At 42.6% G+C, this 25105-nt stretch overlaps 2 protein-coding genes and 1 long non-coding RNA gene across 3 annotated transcripts in view; 1 reads left to right on the top strand and 2 right to left on the bottom strand.

The window, feature by feature from the left end:
- The window catches only part of LOC136437096 (interleukin-6 receptor subunit beta-like), a 237385-nt gene extending 225506 nt beyond the window's left edge, over positions 1-11879 (top strand). Inside the window, exon 20 of the transcript XR_010756161.1 lies at positions 11749-11879. The gene's annotated coding sequence lies outside the window, so the exon portion shown is untranslated. The remainder of the gene's footprint in view (positions 1-11748) is intronic.
- LOC136437098 (uncharacterized) lies at positions 1315-22714 on the bottom strand. Its single transcript, XM_066431574.1, has 6 exons — positions 22395-22714; positions 18365-18439; positions 12710-12814; positions 3041-3262; positions 2574-2700; positions 1315-2247 (listed from the first exon to the last, which is right to left on the bottom strand). Exons 1-6 carry the CDS (start codon positions 22551-22553, stop codon positions 2054-2056), a joined length of 882 nt encoding a protein of 293 aa, XP_066287671.1. The 5' UTR covers positions 22554-22714; the 3' UTR covers positions 1315-2053.
- On the bottom strand, positions 7848-8867 carry LOC136437099 (uncharacterized). The gene is made up of 2 exons (XR_010756162.1): positions 8504-8867; positions 7848-8473 (listed from the first exon to the last, which is right to left on the bottom strand). It is a non-coding gene; the product is annotated as an uncharacterized lncRNA (long non-coding RNA).
- Positions 22715-25105: the final 2391 nt, after the last annotated feature.

Here is a 25105-nt window from a genome sequence, read left to right on the forward strand (position 1 = left end):
ACTTACGATAAAGCATTCCCTCGTCCTGCTACCATCAACGAAGTTGAACCGAGGACGACAGAGGTAGTGACATACATCCCGGGGGTGTAGGGGGAGAACAGCTGTCTTCAGCTATGTAGCTTTTCTCGGGATTGGCGGTGCTCCGCAGCTTGTAGCTAGAAACAAAAGTTTCAATTTCTTTAAGCAGGACGAAAGGTTTTTGATAGCGTTTTTTTTGGTGACGGTTTTGTTTGAGTAGTACTTGTACACGTCAGGCACTCTCACCCGCCAGAGCGTTTGGGAACGTGTCAGAACCTGAGCTCGGCCGGAGGGCTTCTACCTAATGAACTCCGTGATTAGACCGATACCGAAGCTACGCCCACGACTACTTTGAATACCTCCGTCAAGAACAGCGCTTGACGGACAATAATGGCTGCGCTGACAATAATGGGGACTGACTTCTGTTGAGCTTTCCTTACTCTGAAACACTTTCATAGCGGGTCAAAGAAAGAGGCAATTACTTCTTTGTTGAGTGATACATCCACTGAGTAGATTTGTTTGAGACCGAGGAGTGGGTGGATGTAGTTGAGGCGCTGCATAGCATTACCCTGCGGACTAGCAGCAGATGCACGTATATCTGTGGCAGGTTTCCAACTTTGTTGGCTGCATGTATTATAGCTGCATGATCTTTAGTGATAAAGAATTGAAATGCCCTTCTTGTAATTTTACCCTTTTAACTTTCAAGTTTTCAGTTTCCACACAAAAAAGAAGAAACGGAACTTTGTACTAGCGGACTTTGTAGTAGTTGTAATGTGGTACAAGCTCCCTCCCCATGAGTGCCGGAGCTGTTGTCTTTTTCGTTTCGTTTTTGTCCTGAACATTCATGCAGCCAACATCGTGGAAAATCCGTCACAGATATACATACCCTGCTTTACACGTGCCATTCCTGTCCTACTACCGCTATTTTTGACGGAGATGTTCGACGTAGAACAGGGGGGGGGGTGTTCTATATGTTCGATATGGTGTTCGACAGGATCGGTCTAATAATTTTGAAGAAAAATAGCTTCATAACGTTATACATATGCTGTATTGAAATTCGAACACTGGCTATAGTGAAACTTATTACTTCCGCGAAAGATGGAGTTGTTGTTTTTGGTGCGTTTTACTGAAAATCTTTGTAAGTCCTGTTACCAACCAAGTGCCCCCCCCCACGCCATTAGAAATTCACAATGATGAATAAAACTAGCATGAGATTTTCATTTTTGCTTCTTAGGAAATCGATGAAAATCGATGTCACTCATATCAAAGTGGCCTAGTCAACACCAAAAAGAGGTATCCTTTTTCATAAAATTTAATTACCGTAAATAAATGCACTTGGTAGAATATTGCAAATGTAAAAATATACATTAAGAACAAATATATACACTTCACCGTTTCATGATGTACCATATTGATATTTTAAAAGAGCCATTGGTGATAATGACTTGCATAGTCGGAATATTGATAGAGCACACAACTTTGAATAAATAGTGACAGAACTAAACTTTTAGTTTCCATAATGAATTTTGTCAGTTTGAGTGTAGGTATGGTATCATAAAGCGGAGCCCATCCCTTTCCTTCTACCGCCTTTTATTTCCCCTAAATGTCATTCTTCACAAAGACATATCACTTGAATAATGAATAGTATTTGTAAAGATGTGGTTATATTAACCTCTGTATTTTCATATACATCACAACTTTGCATTACTGTCGCATGGAACATCTAGATTGATTATATAAGAAATTAAGTATTTGCATTTGAAATGTTTGTGACGTCATTCATTCCTAACCAATCAGGAGTCAGCTGTCAGCTTAAGCAATAAGAAGTTAACGATCATGAACAAATTTCTAGCTGTTGGGAATTCACGACCAATGATGAGGTAGCTATTGTGTTTTCATGGGTTCCTTACATAGATCTGCGCTTTATACGAGGAACGAATTACGTTATGCCTTAAGCACGGTAGATGGGGTAGTTGAAAGAGGCGCCGCTCTTATCTCTTGTTGTCCAATAGGAGCATTTGTTACTCCATGGCGTCTAGAGGTCAATGTCGATTTCCGACGGCGCGTTGGAGCGTCTGAGCGGGGTCCGGACGGACGCTGTGTCCGTGCCGTTCTCGTAGTAGTCCACCCGGGAGTGGTAGGACGGGGGCGCCTCCCCGCGGCGAGGGGGATAACTCCAGGGAGATGGCATCATTTCGTATTCCGCTAGTTCCGCTGGCAGGTACGATTCTGTATGGGGAAACACGAGCAAAGTTATCAATCTATCACCACTGTCAGAAAGATAATATCTTAATACTAGATTATTTGGTTGTTTCTGTTGTTGTCTGCTTACTAGGCCAAGTAGTCAGCAACTTTTATTATCATGATTTTTGGTCTGTGCAGGGCGTGCGGCACATCCGGGACAATGTAGCAACACGTTATTTAGACTCAACAATATTGCGTCATCGTTACCACAGGTTGCCCGGGAGACGGCAGACGTGGCAAGCTCCCTATAGCGTTTAACCCACCAACATGCCGGGCACTTCGTTACGTCATAACCACGTGACTACCCTTACCTTCAGGCATGAGTGTGAGCTGGTTGCCCGGGAGACGGCAGACGCGGTAAGCCCCCTGCAGGGTGAAGGCGCCGTTGTTGGAGCGGCGGAGAGTCGGTACGGCCTGGAACCTGGCCTGGACCACTCGCTGGAGGGAGTTCGATTTGTTACAATTACAGTTTCCTTTCAAGCATCCACCCACAACTACACACATATCTTTAAGACAAATAGTTACTAGTATACAATCTAGATCTAAAAAGGGAACAGAATAGAGTCATATGACAACTTAAAATGAAAGAAAAGGGTGAAATGACTCCGCATATTATGATTGAATGAATGAATGAATGAATTAATGAATGGTTATAGTTTCCTGATACATGTACATGTACTTCCGAAAGGTACGTAAACTGTATACGTACTGAAGTTGCAATGTGTACTTTTAGACCACCGTAGTTTCAGATCTGTACTTGTCTTTTTGTGTCACCTACCGGAGTCATCTCCGTGGAGGACCTCTCGCTGCTGGACCGGGTGAACTGCCGTCGCTCCTCGGTGTCCCCCTCGCCCTCAGGCGGCACGGACAAGCAGACGTCCCGCGACACCAGCAGAGCGCCCACGAACGCCCCCGTGGCGTTCAGGAACGCTACGGCCTCTGTAGCCAGGAACATCGCCATGGCGCCGCCACTGATGCGCCGCTCGAGATAAAGGCCGTCCTGGAATGATTGAAAAAAAAAAAAATCTCAAAGCCAGGGTCACAACTAGTAGATATCCTGAAGCAAATGTTATCTGTAATAGCCAACACAGATGAAGTTTCAAGCTAAAACTAGTAGATATCAATACCATATTGTAAAACATGAAGAAAGGCAGGCATGCTAAAGGGGGAAATCAGCTGTTCAAAAAAATTTCTCTCATAATGTATTGGCACATGTTTAACCAACTAACATGGCGGACGCTAAGTGACGTCATAGCCACGTGGGCGTAATTGTATATACTATGTTGATCGATACAACTAACGAAACTAGCATCTTAATAATGGTAAGGCCTTGTAGAAGCAACACGCTCTACTTGCTAGAAGAGAGTGGCATACATTTCACTGATTGTGAATTTCGTGTGTGTGTGGGGGGGGGGAACGTTTTGTTGTTCTAAAAAGGAATGAATATGGCACGTCAAGCTGGTGACCGGAAACAAGTCGAGTCCTTATTATAGACATAGCTGTCATTTCTGTAGTGTCTGCACGAATGATAAATGGTATTTGTCGACCTTTAATTCGTTTGACACCCATTTCTCACTCAAGACAAACGCAGATGTCCGTTTGGCACCTTTATATAAACACTTCCCGCGGGCAAAAGTTTACAACAGGCGTGTTGTACACTGCACGAAATCTGGGGTTTACCAAACTTACCATGGGTGTGTAAATTGTCGGTAAATGTGACATGTAAGATTTACCCATAAATACCACAAATTTACCCGGTAAAGATGTGTAAATATAGGGTAAATATCCGTATTGCGGTAAGTTATAGGCCGCAGCTCAAGCCTTTGATAACCTCTTATCAGTTAAGAGTCCCAGTAAGGTCCCCGTTAATGTCCCAGTTAATGTCCCAGTTAAGGTCCCAGTTAAGAGACCCAGTTAAGAGGCCTAGTTAAGGGTCCCAGTTAAGGTCCCGGTTAAGGTCCCAGTTAAGGTCCCAGTTAAGGTCTCAGTTAAGGTCCCAGTTAAGGTCCCAGTTAAGGTCCCAGTTAAGGGCCCAGTTAAGGGCCCAGTTAAGGTGTCAGTTAAGGTCCCAGTTAAGGTCCCAGTTAAGGTCTCAGTTAAGGTCCCAGTTAAGGTCCCAGTTAAGGTCCCAGTTAAGGTCCCAGTTAAGGTCTCAGTTAAGGTCCCAGTTAAGGTCCCAGTTAAGGTCCCAGTTAATGTCCCAGTTAAGGTCCCAGTTAAGGTCCCAGTTAAGGTCCCAGTTAAGGGCCCAGTTAAGGTCCCAGTTAAGGTCCCAGTTAAGGTCCCAGTTAAGGTCTCAGTTAAGGTCTCAGTTAAGGTCCCAGTTAAGGTCCCAGTTAAGGTCTCAGTTAAGGTCCCAGTTAAGGTCCCAGTTAAGGTCCCAGTTAAGGTCCCAGTTAAGGTCCCAGTTAAGGTCCCAGTTAAGGTCCCAGTTAAGGTCCCAGTTAAGAGGCCCAGTTAAGGTCTCAGTTAAGGTCCCAGTTAAGGTTCCAGTTAAGGGCCCAGTTAAGGGCCCAGTTAACGTCCCAGTTAAGGTCCCAGTTAAGGTCCCAGTTAAGGTCTCAGTTAAGGTCCCAGTTAAACTGGCCCAGTTAAGCGGGCTAAGTTAAGAGAAGAGGCCCAGTTGATAGCAATGAGGTTTATATATTCAGAAATGAGTCTTCAAACTTACTACAGTATATTACAAAGCTGAACTTATAACATTTATATATCAATTTATATATCAAAGTATTTCATATCATACGCACGGGCATAATACAAGGATATAAACATAGGTGCCAAGACCCCGCGATGAGAGAGGACATTAAAACATTGAAAGCCTTTCTTGGGGGGCTTTTTGGTTAAATCATGGCAATTATGGGGAGGCTATGACAGATCAAACTTAATACTTATAGAATTTGTTGACAAAAGCGACATTTCTCCATCTTATTGTCTTCACGACCCCCGCGAGATAGTGGAATGGTCGCGATTAGGTCAACATCTTCTGATTGGTCAGTTGAGGCACGCATGCGCTCAAGTGGGCGGCAAGAATTTCGAAAATGGAGGGGAAAATCGTTCGTCCTCGTTCGTTTGGCATTGATGAGCCGTTGTATCGCGATCCTCGCGAAACTTTGTACCGCCATAGTCTACTATGGTTGACAAGAGACCAAGAGGAGGCTGGATAGTCTAAGTGAATGGGTTGTAAGCTCAAAACGCGCGGAAATTGATGATGTCAGTTTCGTCAACACTTCGCCCCCCTCCCCCCTTGCCGAGAAGGACTATCTTTTTTCTGCATGCCTGCATACCATCTTCGGGCCGAAACCCAAGTGGTGAGTACAGACGCTTGGTAAAGATTAGAAATGCTGTCTTTTTTAACAAAGTAGTTTAAGTTATTGACACGACATCGTCAGAAACACAAATGATTGAAAATTTCTATGTCTCCAACATACTAAGCTAACCTGATGTAAAATGTTATAATATTTCTTCTTCTTCTTTGGGGCTAGGCAACCAGCATCAACTTGTTGATGAATCTGCTACGCTTGACGGGTAGTGCATGTTCACAATTGGAAAACAAGAAATACATTTTACTGTATTAATGAATGAGGAAGCTGACATTTTCATAAGTATTCATTTTTGTTTCTCACAATCTCTAATGATTTGTTGTTGGTGACCCCGAATCAGCAGTGTTAAGTTAAATTTCCATAAGATAATTTGTTGTATGCCTTCTTTCCTGAATATGTTATTCAGGTGTATTCAGCTACAGATGATGTGTCAATATTATATTTCAGGTAGAATAAGTCATATGTCTAAAGATATTTGAAGATGCCCAGAGCTGTGGACAACTGTGTCATTCACTTATTGTGTCCCTTTTTACCAATATGTACTACCAGTACGGCAGCAGAAAAGACATTCAAAAATGCAGCGCGGGGTTGTGAGGAGGTTGGCTGGGAACATTGCTAGCAACTGACAGGAAGGCAGCTGCTGAGTACCCAAAGTGCTGCTACAGGCTTCTTAGGTAAGACTTCAATCCTGCATACTGATGATCAAAAGACAGAAGCACATTCAGTGTATACATTTAGAATACAATACGGTATATTCCGTATTGCACAACCAAGGGTGATGCGGAATACACCGTGTTGTATTTTATGTCATACCCACCCGAGAAAACACACGTTTCAATGCGAAATGCGCGAGAAGTTAAGAAAAGTTGGTGTCCTTGAACAAAAAATTGTAACTAACAGTCACAATATTCCAATTTTCAACTGCGGCGCACTGAAAATTAGCACTAGATATTCTAAGGAGGCCTATGTGATAAAAATAGAAGCCTGTGTGATAATCCACCTGTATGTAATGCTTTTTGCGGCCCAGGTATGACAAAGTGTTTTATTATTGAGTCAGGCTGTCATGCTGAATCTCCATTGTCTCTTGTTGGTTGTTACTAGCAGCTGTTGTGATAATCTGATGGTAGAGTTGTGTACTGATACAGCACCGGGTACAATCAATAAGGTACAGGTCCAAAATACCTGAAGCCTGGTGGACAGGTACTGGACCGGTACTAATCAGGTCAAGTCTGACTCAGTCAGGGGATGGCCACTTTGACAGCTAAAATCACTATGAAATTACCTTGGCAGTGCACTAAAGCCACATCTATACTACATGTATACTACAGCACATATAACACATTTGCAAGGCTGGAGTCAAATGTTCATCTGTAATTCTATAATAGTTATTCCTAGCATGGTTATTATGTTGTTCAAACATGCTTTTGTCCTTATTGAAAATCTACCATTTTCTGAACGAGTAGTTCAGGTCAAGACCTGTACCTAAGATTTGTTTAGATACACAGCTATATCTGATGGTATAAGGCATGACAGTGACTGTTGGAGTATCCCAGTTACCAGTGCGACATGATATTTCTTGATCATACTATATACATGTGTATTTTCTTTTTTTTAGATTTTTCACTCTTTGCAGGTATGTTTATGTGAATTTATGTTCAATGATACTTTGGTGTTCTTATCTAGGAACTTGCTCACCTCTCACCAAGAAGTCTAACATGCAGACACTGAGGGAGACAGCCTTGTCTATACCTTGCCCAGAGTGCATAGCAGCAGTGGACTCAGATGTAAATGGGAATAAAGAGAGGACACAAGCAGCTCCACAACATATAACACTTCAGTTAATGATTGATGTGATGTACCATAGGTGTCCTCTGTTTTGCCAGCCCATAAAGGATTACTTTCCTGGAATTCAATGTCTGTATGGGGGTGGGGGGCAGACTAAGGGCCATTAAGACCTTCGTAGCTTTAGTACAATATGTAGCAAATTGTGTTTCAGTCTATTTGCACTCTACAGCAGTTAATATTGTTCTGTTATTATAATGATGCTGATCATGCATTTTACAATATAAAAGAAATACATTGTACCTTAACTCTGATTTTACCAGCATTATCCCGCATATACAGGCCGACCCTGCACCAAAGTCTTGTATTTAAAACGTTTGGAATCTCGAAATGTTAAATTGTGAATTGATGTACGTGTAACATACAGATATGCTGGAAAAATTTCCAAAACCTTTCTTTTATGAAATAATGATAAAGCATTGCTTTGATAAACATCTCACTGATCATGTTGGCAAAACAGTGCATGCCCCACTGAACGTTGGCTACATATTTTCCACGTCTAACATGTAATCGGGGGCCGGGCCAGTTATAATTATCGTAGTAATGTTATATTGTTACTGTTTCTTTGCATAGTTATCAAGCTTTTTATCATACTAGCAAATATTGATGACAAGATGTTATCAGAATTTTGCACAGAACGTATGATACAACATGTATTTATGTTTAAACATTCTCCTCTATGCAATTTCCAAATTGCTGTGTTTGTCAGTATTGTTAGATGTTAAGTGCCATTCATCATGAATGATGCTTGTAAGTATCTTGTGTAGTTTATGTGTTTGTTAATACAGGACGGTTGATCACATTCAGTGTCTGATCATTTTATAACCGGTAACACTGTAAATTTTATCTGCATACCCTTTAGAAAAGAAAATATTGCTGAGTGTTGTCCTTCACCCTGTCCTTGTGCTCCACAAACATGGGTAGATGTGGGTAATTCAGGGGAGTGTCACAACGTGGTTGGTAAATGTACAGATAAATGTACAGGTGGGTAAATGCCGATAAGTATGAGATATAACGCAAATGATAAATCTCGGTAAATTCATATTTACCTGCCTACGTGCTCAGGCCATAATATTTACACTCCACGTAAAGGCGGGTAAACGACAGTTACTGTGACTAATACCACGAATGGTAAAACTCGGTAAATGCATATTTACACCGTCCGTATATGCAGGTAAATCACAGTAACTGTGTCTAATACCACGAATGGTAAATCTCGGTAAATGCATATTTACACCGCCCGTATATGCAGGTAAATGACAGTAACTGTGACTAATACCACGAATGGTAAATCTCGGTAAATACATATTTACACCGTCCGTAAAGGCGGGTAAATGACGGTAACTGTGACTTATACCACGAATGGTAAATCTCGGTAAATGCATCTTTACACGACAGGGTAAATGTGGGTAAATTTAGGCAACCATTACCGGACTTACCATACCGGGTAAATGCTGGGTAAATCTGCACCTTTACCAGCGGGTAAATGTCTGGTAAATAGCAGGTAAATGTAACCTTTACCAGACTTTACATCACATTTACCGTTACGGTAAAGGCCACTTTTCGTGCAGTGGTAGTCTTACGGGAACCATCTTTGGATGTCCTCGGTTGAATTTTGTTAGAAAGACAAAGTTTCCTTTTTTTTATAGTAAATGTATGCTAGTTTCTTTTGTACAATAAGATAAGACTTTGCAGAAAAGATACAGCTAAATGTTATATCATACGATAAACCCTGCGAACTTTGTCAGGATTCAGTTACAGAGCAGGTCATACATGTCATACATTTGCCGTGTGTACCATGTACTTACTATCATCTACTGTTCTTTTTCACCGTTTCGAACTATTGCAAAGTATGTATTTGCCTACGTTAGGCAGAAAAGTGACTTTGACTTTGATATCTTTCCGAATATTCAAGTGTAGAAGTAAAAGTACATTTATCTTTTCAACAATAGCGTATGTATCCACTGTATCATTGAATTGTAAACGGTTGTTAGAAGTCTGTGATATCTAAATAGCGTCCTCCCAAATTTAGAAGGCAGATCCTGTTGACATGATGTTTCTGTCAATGAGAATTTGTTTGACAATATTGACAGGATGTAAATCATAATTTGTCACTATTGACAGGATGTTACCCTCAATAAGAATTTGTTTGGCACTATTTACAGGGGGTTGCTGTCAGTAAGAATGGATGTTCCTGTCAATAAGAATTTGCCGCTATTGACAGGAGGCTCCTTTGATAATACATGTGAAAACACTGCATGCTCCTGTCATCCCTAACCCTGCGGATCCTGTGAAAATGTGCGAAAATAAGACTTGCTTGCATTCCCTAGCAAGAACATAAAATGGATGTAAAGAAAAAAAGAATGTCGTGACCGGCCAGGGATAGAACCCACATTCTTTGGCCTACAGCCGATCGCTCTACCCTTTACGCTATTGCACTGGTTATTTGAGTACATCTTTATTGATTCAAATCTATACCTGTGCTTCCTGTTAATAACGTGCTTCTTTGCAGTTATGGACAAGAACAAAATAGACAAACCCAATTTTAAAATGACCGGTGTTAAATACATTACTACCCGTCACATTGATAAGATCGGGAGATCCCCAGGAGTATTCCGTTACAGTTAAGATTTGGGGGAAAAACATTTTGGGAACACGCTGCAATGGCCGGGAAATCGTTCGGCAGCACGATGCTCAAACATATATTCTCGCTCTAACGTGCGGTGGAGCTGAGCTTTTTTCCACCAAAGATTCAGGTTCAAGTATAGCTTCGGGCTACAGCGGGTTGCTTGTCTCAGATTACAAAACTCTATGTAGCGTGCGTAGTCCGGTGTTTAGCGAGCCTGCCTCTGGACTACGAGGTCCTGAGGTTAAACCCATGCTGTAGCGACCACAAGGATTCGACTGCTGGTGCACAGTCAGAAAACCTCATAGCCATGTCCCAAAATTCCAGTTGTTACTTGGTAAGGGAATGGGTTCCTCCCAAGGAGCGATAACACCCTGGAATGATGACTGGGTGAGGCATAGGTCTATTTGAACTCCTCTCGCAAGTTGCTCAACATTAGCCATTAAAACACGTGACCGACATAACAAATTTCCGTTCCGTCCATAACAGTACAATCCAAACCAGTAGCATGCGTATTTGTAATATACAGAACACCGTCTGCTTGGTTGGGATTAGAACCCGTGACCCGGTGGTCTAGAACCGGCTTGCCAACCATTACAATCTTTCGCACAGTCAAAAAAAGTTTATTCTTCATCATCAACATCCTTGCCGTTTGTCGGCTGTTGCCACCATCAGCTTTTTATCTCCATGAAAAATGGAGATATAGTTTTGGGTGTGTCTGTCTGTGTGTGCGTCTGTGTTTCCGCACTACTGTCGATAGCATAACTCCAGAACCTCTGGATGGATTACGATGATATTTGGTATGTGGGTAGGTGTTGTAAAGCCGAAATTCAAGGTCGATTTTGGGCTCCCTGATATGTGACCTTGGTACTGCAGCATCCGTTTTTGTATCTTTGACCTGGACGTGCTATGGTCTTAATTTTCGGGTGGCTGATAGCTTGTGACGCAATAAAGAAGTGGTGTAGGTTTGGGCCCCCTTGCAGCTTGCTCTGAAACTGCAGGGCGCTATTGTGAAAATCTTCTAAGGAGAATAACTGAACAAAGGAACGGCGGTTTTCCATGATATTAAGTATGCCAGGTAGTTTAGACTGAGATGTACTTAATGAAGTTCAAATTATGCTTATTGGGACCTAATTTGCATAATTAATGAGTAAAATCTATATTTGCAGTGTTTTCCATAATGACTCAAATACATGTAACATGTAGTTTATGGTAAGTAGAACATCAAGAGATAAAAATTATGCAAATAAATACATAATTTGCAGATTGATGCAAAAGCGCCACAATTCATCTAAATGGTAGATGATAGGTCTGTCAATATTGCGACATGTGTAATTCTTTCAGCCAATCCTTGGCTTTACAGTGTAACCTCAGTGTCTACCTCTGTTTGACCCTACAGCTAGCTCGTAAACGGACAGTAAATCAGAATGTTTGTGACGTTTCATGAGTCCAGAGCTGTTGGACGGGACCGTCCATGATAGTGTGAGGTCACGAAGCATGTTGATGGGGTTAACAATTTATTGGCGTCTACGATAGCGTCCCTGGGATTGCAGCCCCACAGGTCAGCTCCTGGTTCCAATTAGTTGTTAACTGGGAGATCCAGGTTCAATTCTGGGTCAGGACATCTCGGTTGTGACTGCACCCATCTTTTGAAAGTGACGTAAGATATGGGTCCAGTGTTCGAGAATGTGCCTCAAGCTAGTCTCCAAGCAGACCTACGGGTTGGCAAAGACCGTATCCAACAGGCAGAAGGAGTTTTCATTGCCAACCCAAGTCTCATAGCCACTATAAGCTCCTTCTGCCAGTTGGATACGGTCTTTGCAATCTATTGGGTCTGGTTGGAGACTACCTCAAGCACGTTAAAGGGTAAGGGCTAGCAACCTCCCTGTAAAATTTACCCTGCTACTAAAACATCAAGGAAACATGATGCACTATGTGCCACTAGGCACTATACATAGTATACAAGGGTCCGAACGAACGATGAATGAACGATAGCGTCCCAAGCCCCCAAACCAGCCATGAGTTATACCCACAGGAATCTACCTGTTCTTTTTCGTCTTGTACGCGAAGGTATCGTGGGGTCCGGACGCAGATCGGAGCGGGGATCTATCTTTTCACGCCTGAATTCCAGGCTATGACGTCCATTTCTAGTCTCCACCAGACTCCTGGGTTGCCAATGTGTAATTGTGTTGTGTCGTTGCATTTTGTTCACCTTGTAGTGCCTAGTGGCCCTTAGGGCAGCATGTTTCCTGGCTGTTTCTGTAGCAGGGTACACTTTACATAGGTTGGTAGCACTTTCCCCTTAACGTGCTCCAGGCGCTTCCTCAAACGCAGGATTCCCATTTTACGTCCCTTCCGAAAGACGGGTGCATCCCTAACCGAAATTTCTTGTCCTCTTCGACTAGTAGACTTTTCTGACAAACCCCATCCACCCCCACTTGGCAAATTTCTACCATTTTTAAAACCCCAAAAATGGCCATGGAGGGAGGTAAGGTAAAGGTAAAGGTACCATAGCCCTTTTGGGGCCGTTGGAGCAGTGGGTTTTTACCCACCGTGTCTAGGGCACGGTATTGGAAGGCGGAGCCCATCCCTCTCCTTCCTTCCCTGTGAAGAAGCCGACCAGACTCCAGGAGGAGGAACCTACAGAACTCAGACTGACCTGGTATTCCACTTCCTTCCCTGTGAAGAAGCCGACCAGACTGCAGACAGCACACGTGATGGTCGCCAACATGGAGAACACGGACACAGCCACGTAAAACTGTCTCTGCGGGAAGGAAAGTAGATCATTTAGAGACCGCTGAGTGAAATAATGTGACATATTCCGGCCTTGTTGCAGTTCCATTTCATTTCCTTTTATGCATCTCAGTATCATAGATTACATTCATGTGATAATGAGGATGATGATAACTTAAACGAGCTGTCTCTCTGGGCTGCGCCAGATTGCGCCAGACCAGCAAACCAGCCTATCGGCGCAATTTGTCGCCTAAAATTGCCATTTTTAAATCACAATTTACGTTAAAATTTCAGTCCACGTACATTCAGGGCGCAGCCCTTTTGTTTAGCGCATCAGAGATTTATACACATATTTTGGCGCAATTTTCGAGCGCAATTTGGCGCGCTTTGTTTGAGATACCCGCTTTAATTGCACAAGACTATCTACTATAGATGGAATTTTCATACTTGTACAATCCCTATTGGAATCTATATGTCTATCAAAGATGACCTAAAAAGAATATACCTGAAAGCTAAATATGACAAATTATCAAACTTCACTATTTCAAGAATTGAAGTAGAGTCCATCCCATATCATGCCACCGCAAAATGTCTTAGCACTATGTTTCATACATTGTTCTGACAAGTTGTAAAGTTGATGTCACCAAATATATATGTATTTTCAAATAAGTTTCAAATAAGAATTGTGTTGTTCCAAATTTTCAAAACATTATGAAAGGGGAGAGATGGGTTAATTTCCCCCGTAAGGATCCAATAATCATTCTAAAGCCTTGTAAACGGTGGTTGCCATTATAGGTAGAAGATGAAGTCCACTTTATTGTTATATTTTAGTTTATATAGCTTGATTATATTACGGGAACGTTTCCACTCTTTCAATTTATGTCTAATATTAAGAAATTCACTTTCATTATGCGTTTTGACCATACAATATTAAAGAAGTCCATCTCAACTTATATTTCTAACATCACAAAGAGACGAGAAGCCGAACCCATGAATTAGAGTAGTTTTAGATCCATTGTTTTAGATACGTATTAGAAGTCCTGTCAGTGTCATTAAATGAACGTTACTGTGTATTTTGTATCCATATGCCCGTACCTTGATAGGGCATGAATGTACAATAAAGGTTATCATTATTAATTATGAGACGGACGACCCCATGTCACTGACCGGTGGATACGATATCCAAGCGTGTTATAAATTTTTGGGTGGATAAAAACGTATAAAAAGGAATATTCTAATCACAACTGTACAACAGTGTCATAAAAATTGTTTATAATGAGTTTTAAAAAAATAGATTAAATTCATCGCCAGGTCAAAAAGCTTGATCCTAAAATCATTACAGCTACGTAAACGTCAAGAAGCATCGTGAATTAAGTGAAAACGTAAGTGTGCTAGTGCATGTAGAATGGCATCAACCGTTTCAAATGGCGCCGACCGTTTTTGAGACGGAAACTAGCACAGTAATGTATTGTGGCGCGACGTCGTCTGCTGTCACCAAGTTGTAATGTGATTAACACAATGGCAACGAGAGACACAAATGGTTCAGTGATGCAAAGGTTTATGCGAGGGCATGGAATGACTGTTTACTTAAAGTTTTTGTTCCCTGAATCACTCCGCCCGAGGGCTCACCGAAGTGACCAACCGGAACGCCTGTTACACCTCCTTTGATATGACACACGGCAGGTGTACAATAGATCTGCCGCAGCAAATGTGGGGAAAATTCCTGGGATAGTCGTAGATGTGTCGTACATATCAGCGTTTCTGACGCCGTAGGGGCACTGAGTTGTTTGTTATTTACTATGTCTTAGGGCGTGGTATTATTGGAAGGCACCTTCCATCGCCTTTTATCTCACCAACCGAAGACAGGTACCCTTTGTCCCACCTGGGCGGAGTGAGGAAAGTCATGTAAAGTGCATTTACCAAGGATAAAACGTCTCTATATATAAATAGCGAGGAACGCCAAGAATCGAGCTCTTGACCTCTCGATCTCGCGTCCGCTAGCCTAACCACTCGACCATGCGACGCCACATCCAGCCATACTGTGATGTACGCACACACACACACACACACACACACAAACACACACACACGCACACACAGGCACACACACATACACACGTATACAAACACACACACACACACACATACACGCGCACGCACGCACGCGAAACTCAAAACATCCTACGACTGCAGTTCCGTAGCGTAGTCGTAAGATGTCGTAGGGCATCGCACGACAGAAATACGGTAAACAAACCTTTGAAGATCTTCAAGCGACTACGACAGCATTTTTCGAATACACCACAGATACAGTATCTTGTATGTGACAGGTGTTTCATGCGTTAAGTAATTCAATAAAATGGCGTCCAGAAATGCGGTTCATGACGCCGTCTTATAATTAAAGCTGTTGTCGACCCGTCAATCAATCAAGACGTAATCATGACAGATTCTTATCTTAATGGAAACGACGGATAATCTTAAACTTGTTTTCTTAACAGAGACGTCTGGGCCAAATTTACCCCATACATTCTATTCATGTAGGAAGAGCTAAACCAACAAAGAGGTAACATTTGAAACCCTTCAATTATGGAAGATCTGAGCAGATGTTGTCAACATAGCCTAGAGGTCACAACGGATATCGTTTGACCTTTGATCTCGTACGTTATCAAAGGTTAACCGACTGATCATGAGTCACAGGTCAGACAACGATGACAGGGGTGCTAGCGTCACCAGTTTAAAGAAAATCTACAGTGGGCGCCACTTAAAGATAATAGGAAAATGTCCAGAATATGTATTAAGTACTAAATGACTCATAAACTTGTGGACGTACCGACTACTTACTACCAGCTCAGATAGGCATAAGAAACAGCCATGCATTTTAATACCATAGCTATCAACTTAGGATAGAAGTGTTCAAAAATTCGTAGTTCCTAGAACTATCATAGAGTGGAACTTGTTTGAAATAGGTACTGTAGGAGCATCCTCATTAGATTAGATTTAAACAACGCAGCCTTACACTTACACAAATCGTTCAGTGTAACATAACCACCTGCCGTCGCGCCGCGTGCCTGCGAAGCTGATGTGTTGTGCCGAAGGGAAGCTATACCGGCTATATAGATAACTGCTGGATAAGGGTTACATAGAATGCATGGGAAACACGGATACGTCATTGAAATTTTGTACATAAAGTAATATACAGCAAACCACTAGCTAGTTGGAACAGCGACGTTTGCTGCATCTTTTTTTTTTTGTCATAATATGTTTGATATCCTTTTCACTGAAAAGTTTGCATATGTATAGTACTAGTAGTACAGAAAATGTAGGAGAGAAAGAGAGGAAACTCCAAAGCCACAAACAATACTTCTGTCCCTTGAGGCTGAAGTGTATACCTGGCTTAGAAGCCGATATCATTGGACTATTGAAAAATAAACCCTCCAGCTTTAGGCTAACACGTTGTTTCATTATGAACAGTCCGGTCACCGCGATCGCGTGTTATCTATTGCATGAACTGGTGCATGAAGATATTTCCTTTTCTTCGAAACGCAAGTCATTTTAGCTTCAGTTGAAGCGTGAAAAAATCACTTATTCTTATCAAAGCTTTCTTCACTCTTCACTTATTGTCTCATCGGAAAAGCCACTTTTAAGTGGCCGAAACACTATCAACGACCTTCGGGCAAATTTGTTGAACACCAGAATTTCAATACGGTGCTCTGGTTAAAATAATGGGCCAGTACGTTGGAAGGCGCTTGGGGCCTGAGAACATCGGCCGATCTCTGAAATTGCGCAGTGACCGAGAGGACGCCGGCCGCATTACTGACTGAAATTTCTCTTGGAACTCGCAGACTCTTCGGGCGAGTTTTTTTCCTCGTGTGCGGCTGGCCGACCAACTAACCGAACAACTAACTAATCAACCAGCCAGCCAACCAACCAACCAACCAACCAACCAACCAACCAACCAACCAACTAATCAATCAATCAATAATTAAACCAACAATCTTATAAACAACACCAAACTTGGGTCAATAAGCTAACAATTAACCGACCAACCAAATGACAAGCAAGCAAGCAAACAAACACACATTAATAAACAAACAAAAATAGAAGTGGTAACTGTGCCCACATCTTGGACAGTATCGTTTTCAAAGAAAACACTGCCAGGTTGTTCTGCCGTGTTAGGAATGTCTGTAGAAGTGTGTGTACAGATTCCAGTCAGACATGACATACCGGCCCGGGGCGACACGTGTGTTACCGACTCTGGACCGTAAAGGATGTGTCACGAGCTCTGTGTCCTAGGGAAACATTAGACGGTAAAAGGTGAAGGCAAAGATATCCACAGGGGTTAGTGGGTTGTTATCCAATGTGTCTAGGACACGGTATGGATGACAGAGCCAATCCCTCTCATTCCACCGCCTTTTAACCCCCAACCGAAGTCTGGTGCCCATGTTTACACCAGGGTGGAGTGAGGAAAGTCTTGTAAATTGCCTTTCCCAAGGACACAACGTCTAGCCAGGTATGCCAGGAATCGAACCCGTGACCTTTCTATCTCAAGAGTGCGAGCCTAGCCACTCGGCCAAACAACAAACATTTAACATAGCACCTAACATAACAAAGAAAATAAAGGCTTTGATTTGACTTGAACATGATGCAACTGGCCTATATGAATATCCTGTAAGATATATTACCTTAACATCCCCACAAATTCTACAATTCTGAGGAATAGAGTATTAGCATGCAAGTAGAGAGAGAATTGTAAAATGACAGACAGATAGATATAGATAGATAGATAGACAGAACACAGCAGATATGGAACAAAAGCGCCTCTCATATGGTCTTCTCGGAGATACCGATCTGACGTGTCGCGAAGGAACTCGAGCGGACATGAGTACAAACGCACGTCTCGGAAGAGCCCGACACGGTCAGAGAATGCATATAAACAACCCGACAGGTACAAACGAACCAAGTTTGTGTACACGTACTACAAAACATCGTTGTGGAATAGGAAGTGCCCTAAGAATACCATACTTAAGGCTATGTAAATTCGGTACAAATTGAAAGCAGCACGTTTTATTTAGCGATTATTCTGATGTCTTTCTTATGTAGTACCGGTTTATTCAGTACGCAGAAAAGTTTCGAAAATAACACTCGTACTAGAGAGCAAACTTTCTCTTGTCGTGATCGTTTCGCTCTCTCGCTCGCTTAATCTTTCTTTCTCCCTCTTTCTTATTTACGCAAGCGCGAAAGCAAACGCGCAGTCACGCACGCACGCACACACACACACTCACTCACACACATGCATACATACATAGACGCACACACACACACACATGCATACACACACACATGCATACATACATACACCTACACACACACACACAAACACATGCATACATACATAATAACACACACACACACACACACACACAGGTACACACAAGCACATACACACCCATACACTGTGACGTACACACACACACACACACACACACACACACACACACACACACACACACACACACACACATACTCAAACACACACACTCACTGGGAACAACATAAGAATAGTAGAAAATAGTGAAATACTTACAGCTTTCCGTCTGGCGGCGGCGGTCTGTTTGTTCATATTACTGGCCAGGAACGCCGTGCAGTACAGCAGCTGGCCCTGGAAATATCAGTAAAATATAAAATGGATCAAATGACTGATCTACTGATTCATTCATTCATTGAATCATTTCTTTCGTTTGTCAGTGTGTTTTGTCCTAGAGGGGTGGGGCACGCCAACCATGACATTCACTAACAGTAGTGCTGGTCACTAGACCGTTTCATGGACACGACCCGCTGTTGTGGTGTAAACGTCCCCTGCGTGCATAATGAGAACCTGGAACATGTTAGGTCCTGACAGCTCATAGTGATAAAGACGCCGTCGGTACGCACATGTACAACATTTGACACCACACAACCACGTCACTCAGGACCATGTCACCTTCCTCGTATGCGTTTCGCACGGTTGCAAACAAAGGGTATTCTTGAGAGAGGGTCTTGCATGTGTCGTACAAGTTTTGCTGTCTTGTAACGGAAAATCTGTCTCTGATCGTTGTCGGTGGTCTGTTCCGTCAGCCTGCTTGAAAATTATAAAATATCAAAATCGTACGACGACCTACGTCACTACCATCGGTAGTCTCTGTAGTGCAGATTATAACCACAAACATGTATTCTATATTTCGTTATAGAAACCAGGCAAATAAAATGCCTCTACCAAACTCCAAGCTGTAAAAATAAGAAAATGAAGAAATAGGCCAAGAAATAGATGTGTAACTTGCAAATATGTAGCTCCTTAGTGGGTAAACTCCCCCCAGAATACATTCATCATATTTGTAATCAATACTTTCAAAGTTTCATATCTTGCCATCAATATGCCAAAGTCTCAATACAGGATTTTTGCACCTAAACGATCCGTCCATCCATTAATGGTTTGGGTTGGCTTAAGGCTGAAATACTTTCACAGCCGAAATGATATTTTCAAACAATCACCTATATATGGCCTCGATACAGACAACATTGGTTTGGAGCTATGTTTTAAATCAAAACTAGCTATACATAGTAGCACGGCACCCTTCTACGTACGGTAATTCAGCTTATACATGGCCTCCGTCGGTCAGTATTGACCATGGTAAAATCCTAATTCACAACAGCCCTACAGCATCGACTATGGCTAAATAGCCCTTTACGAGAATGGCAGTCTCTGCCACAAAAATCACATCTGTAAGCTGACTCAGTTCTGTTGCAAAGCTCTTTTCTGCGGATCCGCTTTACTTCTGCGCTGTGCATCAGTCTGACTTCTCCTGATTTGAGCTGTCTGAACAGTGTGCATCTCCACCTGGAACGGTCACTTGCAAGGTCCTCCCAGTGCCCCGTATCAATATCTAGAGCCTTCAAGTCCCTCTTACAGACATCTTTGAAACGCAGCTGTGGCCTCCCGGTACGTCTCTTTCCTGAGATCAGTTCTCCGTAGAGAGAAGGTCTTTGGGGATTCGGCCATCCTCCATGCGACGGACGTGGCCTAGCCAGCGAAGTCTGCGCTGCCTGAGCAGGGTGAACATGGTAGGGAGGCCGGCGCGGGACAGCACTTTGGTGTTGGTCACTTTGTCCTTCCATGATATGCCAAGGATACGGCACATACACCTCATGTGAAAGGCGTTAAGCCTTTTCTCCTGCTTGTCATATAGGTCGACCCCGTTTCACTCCCATAGAGAAGTGTGCTGAGAACGCATGCGTTGTACACGGCCATCTTTGTCTTGACAGAGAGTTTGGGGTTCTCCCATACTCGAGTGGTGAGACGGGCGAGTGTAGTTGCTGACTTTCCAATCTTCTTGTCGATCTCCTTGTCCAAGGAAAGATTGCTGCTGGCCGTGGATCCGAGGTACGTGAAGTGGTTCAGCTATGCTAGCAAATAGCACAGGATAGAAATTATCATCCTCCACATGTTTGTATACCTTTGCGTTTCAATCAAACGTAATTCCGCTGATTATGTAGGGTGGAAAAGTAAATTGGATAATTTCACTCGCCCTTTGGGCAGGATTTAGAGACGTCAGAAATCTGAATTATAAGCGTCGCGTTTTGGCCACGAAAAAAGCAGACCAATCTCCACGCAGATGTATTGATGGTTCTCATTCTCTGACTTTCACGCCTGCTCTGCAACATTGGTACTGTTTGGCGAACCGTTAGAAAGTCAAGACAACAAAAAGGTACCTATGTTCCAAAAACAGGTGTAAAATACCGAGAATAAGGCGGGTCCTTACATCTGCTTGGAGAAGAAAGCGAACCCAGGGTGACGAAACAATTAAGGTCCTTGACCTAATTAGCGAATCTATATGCAGCTGTTTGAGAGAAAAAAATGAAATATGGATGTTCTTAAACATTGTTTTTAATTGAAAACAAGATGTGAGTGAATGAAGCCCCACAAAAGAAGATAAGATCCCACGGACAATGGGCAATTAGAGTGATCCCATGGGATAAAGCTAACCAGCGAGACTTGGTCATTTTCTGGTGGTAAGGCTTTGTTGATTCGATTATAGGGATAACACCCTCTGGGAACCCGAAAACAGATGCGAGCGTGCGAATGAAAAAAATGCTTGGGAAAAAAGGTGCAGGCTCTGAACAGGCCTTTTTGGGGGCTAAATAATACACCTTTTGCAGCCAGCCCGTAACCATCAGCCACCCCCGTAACCAAATGGATACGGGGGTGGCTGATAGTTACGGGCTGGCTGCAAAAGGTGTATTATTTAGCCCCCAAAAAGGCCGGTTCAGAGCCTGCTATGGAGGCTAAGTTAACAGAAGGGTTGAACAAATGTTGTATATCTAATGCAGTTGGAGTTTGGGCTAATAAGGCGTAACGAAACTCGTCCTACATTTTCATTTGTCGTAATAACTGAATATAAGTTGATTATTAGCATTAGCTTAGCGTGGTCCTACCATTACTTGGTCAATAATTGTTTTTGAGACTAAGAGTATTTTTTTTTGTATTCACAGCGATCTATAATCAACCTGTACGACAAGACAGAGGTTGATAATTAAAGGTTCCATTTCCCAGTATTCCCCTGTGAACTATTTAGCTCACAGCAAAACACACCCTTTCTATCTCCTAAAAAACAATAAGCTAGGTCAAAAATGACGGTGTCGTTTTCTTGTTGTTTATATTTGTTTACACGCCGTGATAGTTCTGTTGTTCATGTTTGTTATGTTTGTCAACATGTCGTGCTAGTTCTGTTGTTTTTTGTATTTGTTTACATATGCCGTGCTAGTTTTGTTGTTGTTTATATTAGTTGACATACCGGGCTAGTTCTGTTGTTGTTTATATTTGTTTACATGTCGTGCTAGTTTTGTTGTTGTTTATATTTGTTTACATGCCGTGCTAGTTCTGTTGTTGTTTGTTATATTTGTTTACATGCCGTGCTAGTCCTTTTGCCGTTGTTGTTAATGTTTGTTGACATGCCGTGAATCGCTTGTACGAACTCGTCGAACCATGTTAACGGAGCGTATTGGTAGTAAGAACACCTCCAGGGGTCGCAGGTCACTTGAGGATTACTGATATGAAACGTACCCAGACCTGGCGGAGCTACTTTTAGTCCTGAGTTAGAGTCCCGCGGAAATAGACCGTGAGACACACACACGAGGCACGGTTGTGTGAACATTTGTAAGCTACCCATATCGACAAAGCCTGTTCAAACCCCACCCCTAGGTCCGACCGATACTTCTGACAATACAGTATACAATACTACAAACTGACGCGTAACAAAACAATGTACCCTACAGCAATGTACCTTTCCAGCAGTCAAGTATCGGCAAGTTTACATAGAAACTAAGTTAGGTCTTGTGTCAGCCGAACTAATTTAAACGCTAAGAACATTGTATATTTTGGTCAAATATAAGGTGAACAAGGGGTCCCGGCCGGCGAGTCAAATAACCAGATGGTATAGATTGCAGGTGCGCAGTCGGTGTCTATCAGCAGCTCGCTGTAATTTTCTGGAAACGATACACATTTTTTCCCCCAACGTTTAATATTCTTAAGCACGCAACAAATGGATTCGGCGTGTAGGCTTGAAATATTGTCCACTTACCAATAGAAAAGACGCCACAGTGAGGACGAAGAACACTCTGTAAAAACCGCCCAACATTTGGTGCACGCCGACCGACACGGCTCCCAGCCCCATACACGACCCGACCAGAGATAGACCCATTTGTACGAGACCCAGCCGTATGAATCTCTTCCGATGCATCTTTGTTGTGTGGGGACTTCTGACCAATAGTCCCTGGTTCTAATCCCGAGAAACACAGGTTACTCAGTGTGTATACAGATAGTAGCAGTGCAGGTGTGACCCGGCTCTAAGATAAACAACCGTCCACGCAGTTTAAAAAGGCGGATGAACTGGTTGGTCTCTCTGACACGGTATGACATAAGGTATGGGTGAGTGGAACATACCATGTCGTGTTCTTTGCAGGGGGTGTTTTTACCCCAATAATTCGTCGCCGCATTTTTTTTTCATCTCTATGAAAAATGGAGATATTGTTTTAGGTGTGTCTGTCTCTGTGTTTGTGCTTCCAGATTTTGTAGTCAGTATAACTCAAGATCCTCTTGATGGATTACGATGATATCTAGTATGTGGGTAGATGTTGGAAAGGTTAGGTCAAGGATGATTTTGGGCCCCTAGTATGTGACCTTAGTACTGCAGCTGAATTTCCGTTATTTCTATTTTTCGACCTGGACGTGCTATGGTCTTGATTTTTTGTTGACAGATAGCTTGTTTCGGTTTGTTTCGCATAGCCTTTAGGGTAAACACACCAGCTCTGTAGAGTAAGTACATGCTACTTAAGACTGGACTGTAAGGTTTGATCCCCTCACACGGAAAGGACCCCTTTTCGTGTCGGTAAGTGTAGCGAGCGCTTTAACGTTGTAGAGGTGTGGCTCTCCCCAAACACTAGGCGTCTGACTTTACGTCCCAACCATGTGGACGTCCCTAAACTAAGCTAGGAACTAATATTCCCCAGAGTGAGGAAATAGGTGTCAATTGTCTTTCCCGAGGGCACAACAATGTGGCCCACTAGGGATTCACACCCAGGTAATTTAGATTATTTACGTCAAGTGCCAAGACTCAAGACGTTTCAAGACACCAAAGTGGTAAAACTTGAAGAAAAATCGCGCACACGACATGGTTTAGAAAAACGAATTAGGATTTTTGACACAACTGGTCTAATCTCCAAGCGGATGTTTCGATTCTAATGAAAAAAAATAGACACACCCACCAAAACACACACACTCACACGCGCGCACGCGCGCGCGCGCAATCACACACGCACAAGTACACACACACACACACACACGCAAGCACACACACACACAAGTACACACACATACAAAAGCACACACACAAGCACACACACACACAAGCACACACATATACACAAGCACACACACATACATACAAAAGCACACACACACACAAGCACACATACACACAAGCACACACACACACACAAGCACACACACACACACACAAACACACACACACAAGCACACACACACACACAAGCACACACACACACACAAGCACACACGCACACATATATTCACAAATAAAACACTTGTCGCTCATCAAACTAAGAGATGCGTCACACCCGAGATGAGTTGTTAGGGCGATCCTGATCAGTGGAATTACAAGTTAGCTGGAAACAATGACAATATTACACGTACAAATGGTGTACTAGAGCTACAACTGGGATGTTTCGTCTTGCAGCCGAGAGCGAAGGCCTTGTCACATTCGTCGTACGACAAAATCACGACAGGAAATTTAAGAATTTTGGCGATGGTCTTGGATATGTCGAACAGTATTGCTATAGATCCTTATCATCGGTCGGTTCTGTCACAGCCTTGCCAAAAATCGAAAACGAATTCCTAAAACGCATCTTGCGTTGTTGTCATGTTGACCCACAACATCTGTTTGTTGTATTGATTTTTTGGCAGCTGTCACCTTCATTGTAGTAACGAGAACACGCGGTTGATTGTATCTATAGCCTACGTATAAAATAGTGTGCCCTACGCAGCAGTTTTTAGTGTGTAATAGTTTCATTGCAGATGTTGGCAAGAACGGTAGAGTGCTTTGTTGGGCCATTCGAGATGTGCTGTGAAGCTTGAAGGTGAAAAACTTACGAGTAGGTTCGCAGCAGAATTAGTTCTTTCAAAATTTCTAAGACATCATCATTTGTCGGGTTTGCAAGCGGAAAAATAGATAAAACAATGTATATATATCAAGCAACAAAACCTGCTACAATTTTTCATAACGTATATAGCACAAACAACTTACGAATCATCAGCCTTTCTGTTCTGGCATTTCGTTAGGATGATGTGTTCGATGTGCTCCCTAGCGACCTGATTCCACATTGCATCTCAATGCAAAAGCACAGTAAACCGCCACCTGCAACTCGTGCATGTCTCCACCACTTCAAATGTAGCTAGAACTCATGTCATTATCTCCATGAAAAAAGGCTTTTTCATGGAGATACTGTTTTGCGTGCGTTTGGTGTTTGTGTGTATGTTTGTGTCACCGGATGTTTAAAGTCAGCATAACTGTCGAACATGTTCATGGATTGTAATGATATTTTGTATGTGGGTAGGTGTTAGGAGGAGGAAGGTCAAGGTCGATTTTGGGCCCCCTGGTATGTGTCACTGGAACTGCAATGGCGTATTTGTAAAAATCTTCTAAGGAGAATAACTGAAGAAAAGATCGACAGATTGTCATGTTATTTGGTACACAGGAAGGTTGGACAGAGATGT

This window comes from Branchiostoma lanceolatum, chromosome 6 (assembly GCF_035083965.1).
Source record: "Branchiostoma lanceolatum isolate klBraLanc5 chromosome 6, klBraLanc5.hap2, whole genome shotgun sequence".
NCBI classification, from domain to species: domain Eukaryota; kingdom Metazoa; phylum Chordata; class Leptocardii; order Amphioxiformes; family Branchiostomatidae; genus Branchiostoma; species Branchiostoma lanceolatum.

Coding starts and splice junctions, on each gene's coding strand:
- LOC136437098 (XM_066431574.1), bottom strand. CDS start 22,553: ATGCATCGGAAGAGATTCATACGGCTGGGTCTCGTACAAATGGGTCTA. Junction 18,440..22,394: donor CTGTGGCGTCTTTTCTATTG/GTAAGTGGACAA, acceptor TGATATTTCCAG/GGCCAGCTGCTGTACTGCAC. Junction 12,815..18,364: donor CCGCCGCCAGACGGAAAGCT/GTAAGTATTTCA, acceptor TCCTTCCCGCAG/AGACAGTTTTACGTGGCTGT.